Below are 14689 nucleotides of genomic sequence, written 5' to 3'. Positions count from 1 at the left end.
CTCCATGAGCACCCTTTCTTTGGGGTATCCTGTGGTAGCCATGTAGTACAACTGGGAAAGGGGTTCTATTCCTGGAGTTGGTTGTCTTAAAAATCATATGCCCAGGTTCCAATCTTCTAGATGTTTCCTAAGCTTGAATTTCTCCTCCTTCTACTAGATCTTTCTGGTTCGCAAATCCACCAAAATGCAGAAGAAAGTCCTCTCCCTTCGCCTGCCCTGTGAATTTGGAGCCCCACTCAAGGAGTTTGCCATAAAGGAAAGCACATACAGTAAGTGGTTATTGGATGGTGAGGTCTGGGTTGACATGAGGGCCTTAGGTCTCTTGAAAGGGGCCTGGGCTTTCAGACAGACAGACATGGGTCTGAGTCCTGACTTTGATGACAAGGCAGGTAACCTATCTTAGGAGCCTCGGTTTTCTCAACTGTACTAGGGGGAAATGATTGTTAACAGGCCTCTGTGTTTATAGTGTACTGTCTGCTGCTTGGCATGTGTCTGGGGCTTAATAGAGGTTGGCTTCCTTGCCCTCGTCCCAGTTAAGTGGAGCATGGACTTGGTTTCAGGTTTGCTGTGATGAAGCCGCAGAAAAGACTGCAGCAACAGAGACCTTTATAGGATCTAACACCAGAACATGTATTTGCACATCGTTATGAATAACTAATCCTTGAGCAGACAGTCCCTCCAGGCAATCACCAATCACCAATCTTCTGTAAAATGTAGCTACTCAGAGGCAGAATCTATCCCTCTGAAGTTTTGAAGGGAGAGTGATATTCAATAGTGTTAGTTTTCTTTCAGCTGTTTCGTGATTATCGTCTACTTTTTGGTCTCTGGAAATGTGAAGTGTGGACAGGAGGCCAAGTTTTAAATAAAAAAGGGAACATGCAGTTCTGATGTACTGCCAGCCTCCAAGAAAGGATCTGAAGATGGATCTGCACACCAAAGGGGATGGAGGCTTTATTGCAAATCTTGAGTTAGCAAACTGAGGGGTGAAGCCCAGGAGTAGTGTTTAGAAGCAGTCTTAGACCAGAATTCTCACCTGCTTCGCTATTTCTACCTAACCATACTGCAGTTCCTGCATTTGGAGAAATTAGAGGTACTAAGATCAAGCCAAGGGCAGAAATAAGATTATCCTTAGCCTGGAGTTCAGAGCCTCCCTGAGCCAGATGAACTATAACTGAATCCATGGAGGAGGTAAAACTTGCCAGTTTCTATCATCTGCTTCTGGTTCATTTGCAAATCCAGAACTCACAGGGTCAAAGATGCCAGTAAAACACTTCTTCCTGAGCAGTAAGAACCAGGAGAATGATGTAAATGCATTAGGAGGTAATTGGAGGATATAATTCAAACACATTGTTTTAAAGATAAATTTATGTGAAGCAAATTATTGGTTTTTATTAAGTGATAAAGTGATTCTGAATTGTTTTTTAAAACTTTGCTGGCCACACAACAAGAGATATCTCCTGCCCCCACCACTTATGTGTGGGACTACGCTTTGAATGTTATTTAAGCCTCTGAGCTACATCCCCATCCCTTTGTATTTTTTGACAGGGTCTCACTAAGTCACTAAGGCTGGCCTTGAAGTTGCAATCCTCCTGCCTCAACCTCTCGAGTTGCTGGGATTATAGGCCTGCATCACCATGTCCAGCTAGCAACAGATCTTCCTAGTTATTAAATTCTTTCTAATATCCAATGTTCAGTGTGATGAATTGGCCTGAAAGCCACCTCCTTTATCTTCTAGAAGCACAGTGAATGTTTGTCAAAGCTTCCTTAGTGTTCATCAAGGTCCCTATGGCCAGAGGATTTCCACCCCCCCCTAGTATAGCAAAACCCCTATTACTTCCCTAGCTCTCTCCAAGTGACTTCAAGTGATTGAAAGAACTAGTTTGGACAAAGCATTAAAATGGTCATAAGTAATACCCACAGGCCTGGCTCCCAACCTAATGGCACCTTCCAAGACAGGCTGTCTTCTCTATTCATTGAGGTGGAAAAGAGTTTGCTGTAGAAATGCATAAATAATGCTGTGGTGTAATTCAGTGATAGTTACATTCACGAGGCCCAAGGTCCTATCCTCAGTACCCCAAAATAAATTATAGATAGATAGATAATTTTGTCATTATTTTTGGATTATATGATTTAATGAGCCATATATATTTTATGTGATTTCATAATACACACCACCTCATATTTATATATAGTGCTTTCACATAAATTATTTCACTTCTTAAAAATTCAGTTCCCATTATTACCCTTTTAGAATACAAGGCAAATGTTATTATTGTCCAAAATACTATTATGAGAAAACTGAGGCTCTATCCAAAACAGGTTTCCTGCTACTGAACTCAAGAGATTATGGTACACATGTGGGTTTGTTGTTTGTGTATATGTGTATGTCTGCCTGTGACAGTATATGTGTAGAGGTATGGATGTTTTGGGGAATACTTCAGAAATATCAAATAAGGCCAGGTACAGTGGTTGTACACCTGTAATTCCAGCAGCTGGGGAGGCTGAGGTAGGAGGATCACAAGTTCAAAGCCAGTCTTAGCAAAAGTGATGTGCTAAGCAACTCAGTGAGACCTTGTCTCTAAATAAAATACAAAATAGAGCTAAGGATGTGGATCAGTGGTCGAGTGCCCCTGAGTTCAATCCTTGGTACCCTCCCCCTCCAAAAAAGAAAGAAAAGAAATACCAAATAAACAAAATAAGCAGGTGAATAATGGTTTAGAGCATTAAAAAAGGAAATACCCAGCATCTCAGGAGGCTAAGGCAGGAAGATCACTATTTCAAAGTCAGCCTCAGCAATCTAGTGAGGCCCTAACCAACTCAGCAAGACCCTGTCTCTAAATAAAATACAAAAAAAGACTGGGATATGGCTCAGTGGTTAAGTGCCCCTGTGTTCAATCCCTGGTATCAAAAAATAAAAAACAGTAAAGGAAATAAAGCATACCTGATTGAGTACATCTTTGTAACACTGAGGATTTAGGGGGATGCTTTTGGAGGGAGGACAGTATGAGTAGAATCTCTGCAGAGGTGGTGTGAGGGGCGGTTGATAACCACATAAGGATTCCAAGTCACACTACTCACTGCCAAACCATTTGGAAAACGAAAGAAAAATGGTGCAACTTCTTGCCAAGAATGCATTTTCCATTCAGAAACTTGTAAAATGGGACCAGGTGAGAGGACATGGCTTTAGAATCTTTCATACTGAACTTCCCCAAAAGTTCATTTCTGGGAGATGTGAAAGATCACGTCCACATTCCTTTATCATGTGACTTAACCAGAAGTACCCTGGTTTGGCAGAAAAGAATGTAACTCAGGAGGTCCATGTTTACAGGGATCAAGGGTCAAGGGCATGGTGAGTTGTGCCCCAGTACTGTCAAGTGCAAACTGGTCCCTGCCCCATCCTACCTTGTACTCTTGACTTTAAGGGGAAAGAAACATAGTTGTGCAATTCAAGTCTGTCTAGTCTGTTTACCAAGCCTTGGAGCATGTGCTTGGCGTGAGTCAAGGGCTGAAGCTCTGGGCCACCAGACTGTTTACTGGCCTGAGCCTGCCTGTCACACATCCTCCTTGCAGCTGGTTCTGATAAGCCACACGGTAGTTTGAGAGGACCAAGATTGTCCTGCACATGCTGCATTAGAAGGCCTTTCCTTTCCCAAATGCACTCAGGGAAACTCAGCCTATTTCTGAAATCTCTCTTTTCCAGCCTTTTCCCTGGAAGGCTCAGGAATCAGTTTTGCGGATTTATTCCGGCTCATTGCTTTCTACTGCATCAGCAGGTAAGGCCTCTTCATTTCTTATGACTTTGAAGACCTGCTTGGTGTGTGCATAGTTATCAACTGATTCAAGCTAGGAAGAGGGATCTGGGAGGCTGGTCACCTACTAGATGTCAGAGGAAGGACTGACTACTTAAATCAAATGTTTACCAAGTCCATGTACCAGGCTCATGATGGAAAAAACTACCTGGCCCCTCTAGGTGTTAGGCCACATTAATAGGGTTATTTCTTCAAAGTACTCCTGTTAGCATGACTTATCAAGCAGGAAATATACATGCACACATACACATGCATGTGCACATGTACACACACAAGAGTACACACACATACACTCAAGAAAAAGAACCCATATGCAAACCTTAACATTTAAAGGTCCTTAATAATGTTTTTTGGAAACTCTCCAGGTCATGGAGTTCATTCTACAACTGTGAGTTCTTTAAACCAGTCCATAAATATTGCACAATTGTTCCTCAGCCAGCTGGGTGCTCATGTCCTTTTCAACCAAAGTGACTGTTTTAATCTCCATGAAATTAAGCCCGAAATCAAAAGGGTTTGAGTTATAGAAGCCTTTCTATTATTGTTATTTTTAATATTATTTTCCTTCTAGCATTAACAGCTTTTCAAGTCAAGTGAACTCTCAGAGATAAAGAAATGGAATTCTTGTTATGTGCGGAGATTGGCATTGCCTCCTCTTATAGGGCAGGGCTCAGTTTGGTTTCTATGGCTGGCTTTTCTGTTTGCTCATTGCAGCTGATACAGTAGAGACAGGGCAATCCATTGCCATAGTTGGTCTCAAACATCACTCCTCACAGTTATCACACACTGAGGCCGAGGACTTCATTTAGGTTGGTTTTGTTGTTGTTGTTTGAGTTTTGTTTGGATTTAGGAATAAGGTTATTCCTCAAAGACTGTACATCCTGCCTGTTGACTAGACCCTGCCAGAGGACAGGCACTAAACTCTCCAGGTTACTAGAGCTACATAATACATGGCTTGAGGAAGAGGAGGCATTTGCAGAGGGAGAATTCAGAGCTGCCTACTAGCAAAAAGAAAATAAGAGCCTTCCCCAGGATTGGACCACTGCCCTGTGTGTCCCATCCAAGGGGATGTCACCCGCCATTGTTGGACTACAATCCCATGGGCTGTATAAAGAAATTTGCTACCCAAAGAGAGAAGACTAGTGCTGAAGAACATCCCCCCAGCACTCCCCAGCCTCTTGCTTCCCTGGCCTTCCCCACCCCCATTCCTAGAGAACCACACCATTTCTGATCTAAATCTAACCAGGACAGAGGAGAATATTTCATTGTGAATAAGTCAGCTAGAGGTGAAGATGGCTGACGTTTATCTTCAAAGTTTGTGTGTTGGTAATTGTTGTTCAGAAAGAGGCTTACACTCACAAAAACAATAGTTGGCAGCACCCCAAAAAAGATACCATCTTTCCCCTCTGCATTCATAACAGACTGGAGTATCTGCTGTCCAGGACTGTCTGATAATTAAAGGATACAAGGTGTATGAAAGCATTTTGTAAAATACAAAGCATACTTACAGAAAAATCCCATCATTGACATTTCAAAATTATTGGGGCCTGAGATTATTTTTTTTATTTTAAAAACTCAAAGGAAAAAAATGCAAAAGAGATTGATGTTTTTGTTTCTCTTTTGATGCTACTCATCTGTGTTCTTGATAATCAGTAGTTCATGTGACCCAGTCTTACCAAATTTATTTTTAAAATATTTCAATTAGTTATTAGTCCACAAATAATGAATAGAATATGATTGGATTATCATACAGCATGTGTCCCATATGCACTGGACAAAGAGATTCCATGGATCAGTAAGTTCAGGATTTGCCAAATTGGGAAGGCCTGATGGAAAATATGATTGAAATACAAATGATGACTACGATTGGCCACCAATGCCTGGTAGCTTGCTGTCACTTTGGTGTAATTAGGGTGGTAATAGAGAATTGAACTTCAAACTTTCATGTGCACTAGAATCACTTAGGACTTTGTTAAAATGCAGAATGTGATTCAGGGGGTCTGAAGTGGTGCCTGAGATCCTGCTAACCAAACAACTCCTGAGTGATGATGCTGCTGGTCCTCACACTGCACTTTATCAAAGGGATAAAGGAAATATCTACCTGTGTTGGCACCAAGCATATATTCTCTCTAATCTTCATGACAACCCTCTAAATCAGCATTTTGAGACACTGAGGCTTAGAGTGAGGCATTTATCTGCCTATAATCATCGGATCAAAAATAGCAGCTATGGGATTTTCACCTCTATTTTCCCATTAAACTCTGCCAGATGCACAGACCTTGGGGTCCAACACTAATCCTCACTTCACCTCTATGAACTCTATGGGAGTGTGCCAAGGATCTCACCTATCTGTGTTGTTGTATGATCCTGAGCCCACAGAATTCCTTCATGGTGTTGTTTGGGCCCACAGGAACAGAAGTGCTTGGAATAATGCAGTAGTAGTTGCTTAATAATGTTAATCTCTTCCTCTTTAGAAATGCAACATATAGAAAAAACATAAAATGATAAATTTAGACTGTGTGTGTCTTGAAACTCTTGGGTGAAACAGATGATGACTTTTTACGCAAGATTTAGGATACTAATGATGGTGCACACCCATAATCTCTGAAGCAGGAGGATAAACAAGTTCAAGGCCAGTCTGAGCAGTTTAGTGAGATCCTGTCTAAACAAAAATAACTAAAAATGTCTGGGGATGCAGCTCAGTAGTAGAGCGCTTGCTGAACATATGTAAGGCCCTGAGTTCAATCCTCAGAACCACAAAAAGGAAAAAGGATTGGGGTCCCTCTTTTTAATAAGGCATAGGCAAGAAGGAAGCGTGTGTGTGTGTGTGTGTGTGTGTGTGTGTGTGTGTACGTGTGTGTATGTGTGTGTTTGTGTGTGTATGTATGTGTGTGTGTCTAGATGTTGGGATGCTCCTTGGCTGGCACAATTGGAGAGGACTCATGTACAACATCTAATTTTCTAGCAGATGAAAGCCTACAACCATCCATTAACAAATGTCAGGTGTGGCTTCCTGTCATATATCATTAAGAAAGACCTAAACCAGTCAAGTGATGTTTTAAACTGCATTGAGCCACATAAACACTTGAAATAAATAAGCTGGTTTTGGTGTATGTGCCTTACTCTCAAAATTATCTGAAAAAAGTCAATTTTCATTAAGTCACTTCAGCCATATGAACATGTATTTGCAGGATACTTTGATATGACAAAGTTCTGGTTCCCACTCATCTTCATCTTGGATTATAATCAGGGTCACCACCCTGTCAAGTCAGGCAATAGCTATTAGAGATGCTGCTATCCCCTGCAGCTCCACCTCCTTCATCTCAAACAGATACAAATGGACAAGCATAAAAGGGGGGTGCTCATAACATTTAGAGGACAGATGAAGCAGGAAGTGATCTGAGTTGGATACCCTAGGAAAGAGCTCCCTCTTGATTTTATGTGAGCAGCATGGTAGAGATTTAGTGACACGATGAAGTGTCAAAACATCCTGGTTTTGTTCTTTCCACTGACTTTACAACTTTGTTATTCAATGTCAACAGCTTTGAAGAATCCAAAATTATATCTAGTCATCCAGATTTAATCTGGTTTATTCTAGAATGTTGCCTAATCTTACTATAAACAACAGGGCATTTGGTATAGTTATCCTCTACAATAGAAATTTTTAAGACTTTTGTGATGACCAAATGCAGGCAGAAGCTCCAAGTTTTGTCCTTCACTAATTGCACCCCAGTCACAGTGTCCTGTCTGCTTGATGTTTTTATATCGGACCCTCTCCTACCCTAGGGCCTTTGCACCTGCTGCTGCCTCTGCTTGGAATATTCTTCCACTCAAGGTTTACTCTCTAGCTACACAGAGATCTTCAGTCAAACATCTTCTCATGAAGCATTGTGTAGCCATCTCTTACCCTCAAAAATCTTTATTGCTCATTCATATGTAATGTTTATCTACAGCATATGCCTCTTCCATTATGTTCTCATAAATTTTGTATTTATTCATTGTCTGTTGATATCACTGGAATGAAGCCCCATGCTGCCAGGGACTTATATGTTTTTTCCCAGCTCTGGAATGATATTTGACATACCCTAGATGATCACAAACATTTGTTGAATGAATTGAATAACTATTTTTTTATAAGGACCATTACCACTACCAAAAAATTAGCACCTTTTCAAGTAAGTCACCACTTTCATTGACCATTCATTTTATTCATTTATTCATAAAACATTTTCCCTCTGTCTGTTTCAAGCAAGATGATGTGCTGAGCCCCATGGGAAATTCACCCATGAACAGAGCATGGTCCTAAGTCTTGCATATGAAAATGAGAAAATGCCTTTATCCTTTCTAAGAAAGCAATTCATGATCCATGAATTTACTCCTGGTGACTTTATGCCCTGTCTGAGGCAAGATACTGCTGTGAGCTTAGTTCCATCCGTCTGGGCCTGTTGCTGTGTGATGCCTGTGCTTGCCCATCTTTACATGGCGCCACATTGCTTGGGCAGTTGCTGACATGAGGTGCCTTAGACTTGCCTTCAGTGCATGGTCCAGGGGGTCAATAGCATTCCTCACTAGGAAAGTTGGCAGAAATACAGATTCTTCTGTTCTACCCAGACCTCTTAAACCGGAGGATGCAATATGACAAGACCCCAGAGATTCATGTACACACTAAAATTAGAGAAGATCTGTCTTAAAATAGAGGAGAAAGTTTTGTCTCCAGCATACAAAGGACAGTGTGTGGGCTTTACTGGAAAATGACACAAGTAAAACTGGTAGATATTTGCTGAGTACTGCCATGTGTTAATTAATGGCCTAATAAATCCTGTCAGGGAGTTGGAACCTGATGTTCAGATAGGCATCTAGCAAATTAATACAGACTATCTAATAGGTATGATGAACCTACCAACACAGTCATCAATTCTGATATTAACTCTACATGCCTTTAAGCTACCCAACAGGGAAATTTGATCCTCACTGTGGATGTTGAAACTATGTGGGCTTGTTTCTTGGTCTGTCCTGAATGTGATAATATAGACAAGGATTGTACATGTTGAGTCCTATCATCAGTAAAAAAAAAAAAAAAAAAAAAAAAAAGGTCTGGTTGGATACAGTGTGGTGTCTATTTAGGACATTTTAAAGATTGGAGCCAAGACATCTCTAGGATTAAAATGAATGCAAAAGATAGATACCGGATATGTAATGACAAACATTCTCTCCTTTTCTAAAAAAATCAGGGATGTTCTGCCATTCACCTTGAAGTTGCCTTATGCCATTTCAACAGCCAAGACCGAGGCTCAACTTGAAGAACTAGCCCAGCTGGGACTAAGTAAGTGTGTATCCCTGGTACAGATCTATCTTAAAATGAGTCAATGGAACAGAGTCAGTGTGGAGCTGGTTAAGTCCGTGTTGTTATGTCACTCCTGTGGTCAAGAAGAATCCCCATCTCCATGGCAAAACCCAGCCCTCAGGTCCATATGGCCTTGAATTCTTTTGGGTTTCTCTTTGGGATTTTTTTTCCATGTCATATGTTCAGAGGGACCTGAGTTTGTCTATGTAACCCCCAGATTTCCCCCTTTGGTCTCTGTCAATGGTGTAAACTACCCAGATGTCAGAATCCTAATGCACATAACATAAACAATTGTGATCCACCAGGGTCTTCCCTTTCTGTGGCATCTCTCTGGAGAAAGGCCATCGCTGACAGAAAGAGAAATCCAGGACCAAGATGGCACATCTCATATGCCTGGTTTCATTTTGAGGGCCACATGGGCATGGACAATACTTCTGTGCTTTGAGGAATTTGACATGAAGCCATCCCAACTAACATCTGTCTCACTTCCTCCCTTATTGTTCAATTCCTGTCCTACTGTTCTGTGTTACCTCCCTTCCCTACCAAGGATCCTTGTCTGACAGCTGAGTACTTGCTTCCCACTTCTGTGTCTCTGCCAGTGTCCCCAAAAAACTCCAGTTCAATTGGACAATGAGTGAGAATGAATTGAGACATTCACTCACCCTGTTTCTCTGTCTTATTGCTTTGGGGAATCAGTATGAGTTTCACTTTTTCACCAAATTTTCCTCTTAGATGGAGAAGAGAAATTCTCTTAAGATTTAAGGACCTCTGTCTTTGGATAGATTAGTAATCAGGCCACAATATTTGAATGGAAGTTTGGGATTTTGAAGCCCCAATACCTGAATTCCTAGAACAAATAAACTAGGAAATTTGACCCAGAAAATAAAAATATCTGTTCCTCCTTTGGCATATTTTTCTTTTAGTCTAAAGAACTTATTTTGAAGTGGGTGTCATTCCTGAGGGAGCTTCCCTAATTCATAGAGAAGCCTAACAGTAGCTCCAAACTCCCTTCTGGAACTCAGTTTGCTTCAAAAGGATTACCATATGTTTCTGAGTCCTTTCTGGGTAATAAGACTGGGAAAAAGAATGGGGGTGGAGGCAGAACCATTTTTTAAGATCCTACTTAAAAGCTATGCCTTCTCTTGCAAATAAGTTCTGTATACCTTTGGAGGAAAATTGAAATACTTCCTGAGGTTAATAACATCAACTAGCTTATAGGCCTTTTTAAATTTTTATTTGTTTATCCTCGGTGCTTGAGATTAAACTGAGAGCCTTGTGTATGCTAGGCAAGTACTGTACCACTGAGCTATACCCCAAGTCCTAAATGTAGGCCTCTTGAAAGTATGCACTGGGTCTCATTTTTCTCTGGTGACCACCATCCCCATAGCTCTCTCTGGTATGGTCAGCAAGCAGTATATGCTTAGTTGCTGGACTGAAGTATCGAGAGCAATGTCTGAGGTGTGGTACAAAGATAAAAACAAATATAGCCTCTTCCAGTGGCTGCTAACCAGATACAAATGAGATCTAATGAATGTATATTCAACTTATGATTCTTACTGTGGCCCTGATCCATTTGGGGTGGAAATAGCACATTTTAAAATTCTGCATCTCAGCCGGGCATGATGGTGCATGCCTGTAATCCCAATGGCTCCAGACGCTGAAGCAGGAATATTGCAAGTTCAAAGCTAGCCTCAGCAAAAGCACGGTGCTAAACAACTTAGTGAGGCTCTATCGCTAAATAAAATATAAAATAGGGCTGGGGATGTAGCTCAGTGGTCAAGTGCCCCTGAGTTCAATCCCCAGTACACACACACACACACACACACACACACACACACACACACACATTCTGCGTCTCACTTATTCATTCATCCAACAAATATTTCTCAAGGGTTTGCTATGTGGCAGATACCATGTCCCACACCAAGTTTTGACAATTAATAAAATCTCTCCTCCCCTTATTAATGCAGTTCATAGTCTAATAGGAGATATACATACATGTGAACCACATGTTCTAAGCTATATAAAGTCTTACATAGTCTTACAACTGTGACAGAGGAATCTAAACAGTATCCAAAGGACTTGGGAGTTGGAGTTAGTTCCTCCAAAACTTGCTGTGTTGGCCAACAGAAACATCAGGCAAGTTCACATATAATTTACAATTTCTAATAGCCACATTAAAAAACATCTTAATGTTATCATTTTTTATTTAATAAATCCAAAATATTATCATTTTAACATGTAACCATTATTTTTTAAAAAAAAGTATTCATGAGCTAGGCACAGTGGCCCACATCTATAATCCCAGCAATTTGGGAGGCTGAAGCAGAAGGATTGCAAGGTCAAGGCCAGCCTCATCAATTTTGCAAAGCCCTAAGCAATGTAGTAAGACTCTGTCTTTAAAAAAAAAAAAAAAGATTAACAAGAGGTGGGGGATGTAGCTCAGAGGTAAAGCACCCTTGAGTTTAATCCTCAGTACAAAAAAAGAAAACAAAAATTAATCATAGATTTTTGCATTCTATTTTTTTCATACAAGGTGTCTGAAATCCAGTGTTTATTGTACACTCATAGCACATCTCAATTCAGAAATATAATCTGTGTTTAGATTTCATTAAATTTACAGTTGAAAAAGTAGATCCATGAACCTAAATTCCTAACATGCTTAGACATTTTCCTGAATTGAGCATGTTTTAAATTTTACGTTGAATTTTTTCTTAAAAAATTAAGGAGCCACTGGGATTTTTGGCTTTTGTGTTGGATGGCACAGAAGGAGAGGAAGGGAAGGAAGAATGTAAGAGAGGCCCCACAAAATGGTTGACACAAATACTAACGTCATGCACGTCACCACAGACAAGACAGGACCTGGGCTCCCAATGTAAACTTTTTTCCAACCCCTCCTACCCCACTGCTCACAAGGCTAGCCATTCTGGGCCCATAAGAAAGAAATGCAGGTAAAGCAAACCCAGCAAGAGAGAAAGAATATAACCTATTCCAAGTGGAAATTATAACAGATACATTTATCATCATCATCACCTCCCCCTAAATGCATGGAAAACTGGGTCCCTTCTTAAAGACCCAAGTAGTATAGATACAATAAGCCACTGGCACTACTCCAAAGAGTGCCAAATATTTATAGCCTTTGTAAGGAGGTGACAGGATTTGGGAAGGAAGAGTAACAAACCACAAAAATAATTGGATGTATGATGGAAACTGCACTTGGCATTTGCATAAATGTCTTTTTTTTTTTTTTTTTTTTTTTTTTGCTGATGGGACCCATGAGCATAGTTTTCCTCTTCTTGAGGCTTTAATGCTGAATGTGTAAAACCCCGAGCAGATTGTGTAACATCCCCCAGGCCCAGCTGCTGGTCCTACCCTTTAAAGCGGAACTTTGAGGCCTGATTCCTTGGCTGGCAGCTGCCTCTGTGCAGGGCATCCCAGGAGAAGTTGATTGGAAAGGGTGGTTATTGCTTCCTGAGCTGACTTAGTTTTTGCAAAGCAAGCTCTGAGCCCTGAGGTCCTTTTCTGAACTTATTCTGAAACAATTCCAGTTATTGTCTTCCTTTTGATTTACCTGTAAAAAGAGGTGGGCTGGAGTTGTCTCTTAGCCAAACCAACATTTCTCAAGGGCTTTGAATGTGAGAGGCCGCTGGAGCCTCCCCGCCAGCCCACAGCTGGGCCTGGCAGCCTTTCTGCCCTTTCCAGTAAGAGAATGCAGTAAAAGTAAAAAGAAGGAAAGCAAAAAACAACTCCAAGGTTAGCACCTCCCCTCTGAGGCACGTGTTGTTACTGTGTGTGTGTGTGTGTGTGTGTGTGTGTTTTATTGCAGGAATGGCCCAAGTGTACTGTATTTACATTCTTGTGTTCACTGATAATGACTTTCAGATTTTTGGAGCTCCTCAGCTGACAACAAACCCCCAAACCCTCCACCTCCCCATAGGCCTTCCTTCTTCTCCTCCTCCTCCGACGGCATCTGTCCTGCCTCCCTGCGTCAGCTCTGCCTTATAAATGGAGTGCATTCTATAAAAACCAGGACGCCTTCAGAGCTGGAGTGTAGCCAGACCAACGGAGCCTTGTGTTTTATTAATCCTCTTTTCTTGAAAGTGCACAGCCAGGACCTCAGTGGAGGCCTGAAACGTCCGAGCACAAGGACTCCCAACTCGAATGGCACCGAGAGGCCTCGGTCCCCCCCACCCAGGCCCCCGCCACCCGCTATTAATAGTCCCCACACAAGCCCTTGGCTGTCCAGGACTGAAACCCAGACGAGCATGCCAGAAACAGTCAACCATAACAAACATGGGAACGTAGCTCTGCTTGGACCGAAACCAACTCCCATCCCTCCACCCCGGCTGAAGAAGCAGGCTTCTTTTCTGGAAGCAGAAAGCAGCGCAAAGACCTTGACCGCCAGTCGGCCGGGCCTGGACCGGGAGCTGGAGCTGGGCACAGCTGGCCCCGCAGGTGGAGCCCCGCCTGAGGACGCCCCCGGGGATTGCACAAGGGCCCAGCCTCCCAACTCTGAATCACAGTCCCCGTGCCATGGAGGCAGACAGAGGCTGAGCGACATGAGCATTTCCACTTCCTCCTCCGACTCGCTGGAGTTTGACCGGAGCATGCCTCTGTATGGCTATGAGGCGGACACCAACAGCAGCCTGGAGGACTACGAAGGGGAAAGTGACCAGGAGACCATGGCACCCCCCATCAAATCCAAAAAGAAAAGGAACAGCTCTTTCGTGCTGCCCAAACTCGTCAAGTCCCAGCTCCGAAAGGTGAGCGGGGTGTTCAGCTCCTTCATGACCCCGGAGAAGCGGATGATCCGGAGGATTGCGGAGCTGTCCCGGGACAAATGCACCTATTTTGGATGCCTGGTGCAGGACTACGTGAGCTTCCTGCAGGAGAACAAGGAGTGCCACGTGTCCAGCACAGACATGCTGCAGACCATCCGGCAGTTCATGACCCAGGTCAAGAATTATCTGTCTCAGAGCTCAGAGCTTGATCCCCCTATTGAGTCACTGATCCCTGAAGACCAGATTGGTAAGTACCCACTTTTTTACCCTGCAAATACAAAATCTACTATATGACCTTGCCAGATACTGCATCCTGTGTTAGCTATTTTGGATAAGATTTACGCTAAAGTTCCAAATGACACAAAACTCCACCTTGATTTGAATGTCAAAAAAATAAAATAAAATATATATATATAGCTTCTTAAGGTAGCTGCTACATACTAGACTTGAAAATGATTGAGAGAGTGACTGATAAGAACTGCAGATGATTCTCCTTGGGGATGGAGTCTGTGCCACTTTGGAGAGTCTCAATTACTGCCTGCTGTTGCTGTGTGTGTGTGCTACATCAGTTGAGCAGGCTGGGCTGAAGTGTGCAGGATGGGCACACATAGAAAGGTATTTGGGCTGTCTTCTGAGAAGCAGTGGGTGTTCTGCTTTGTTTGAAAAGTAAACTTTTTATGAAGGTTGTAGCATATGTTCTGGGAGGGACAAGGTCATATATATACAGAGCCATGAGCACACCTGTGATCAAGTGCCAG

General features: G+C 42.2%; 1 protein-coding gene across 13 annotated transcripts in view; it reads left to right on the top strand.

Annotated features, from left to right (window-relative positions):
• Positions 1-14689, top strand: part of Rin2 (Ras and Rab interactor 2) — a 219266-nt gene that overhangs the window by 176355 nt on the left and 28222 nt on the right. For all 13 annotated transcript variants that reach the window (XR_005729680.2, XM_040275766.2, XM_078051340.1 and 10 more), the window contains 4 exons: positions 158-269; positions 3701-3773; positions 9038-9129; positions 13033-14178. Coding sequence is in view for 12 of the 13 variants with exons in the window: in XM_040275766.2 (XP_040131700.1) it covers positions 158-269; positions 3701-3773; positions 9038-9129; positions 13033-14178 (1423 nt within the window). In the remaining variant the exon portion in view is untranslated. The remainder of the gene's footprint in view (positions 1-157; positions 270-3700; positions 3774-9037; positions 9130-13032; positions 14179-14689) is intronic.

Source organism: Ictidomys tridecemlineatus, chromosome 5, assembly GCF_052094955.1.
Source record: "Ictidomys tridecemlineatus isolate mIctTri1 chromosome 5, mIctTri1.hap1, whole genome shotgun sequence".
Lineage (NCBI taxonomy): Eukaryota > Metazoa > Chordata > Mammalia > Rodentia > Sciuridae > Ictidomys > Ictidomys tridecemlineatus.
This window is presented reverse-complemented; position numbering and strand designations above follow the sequence as displayed.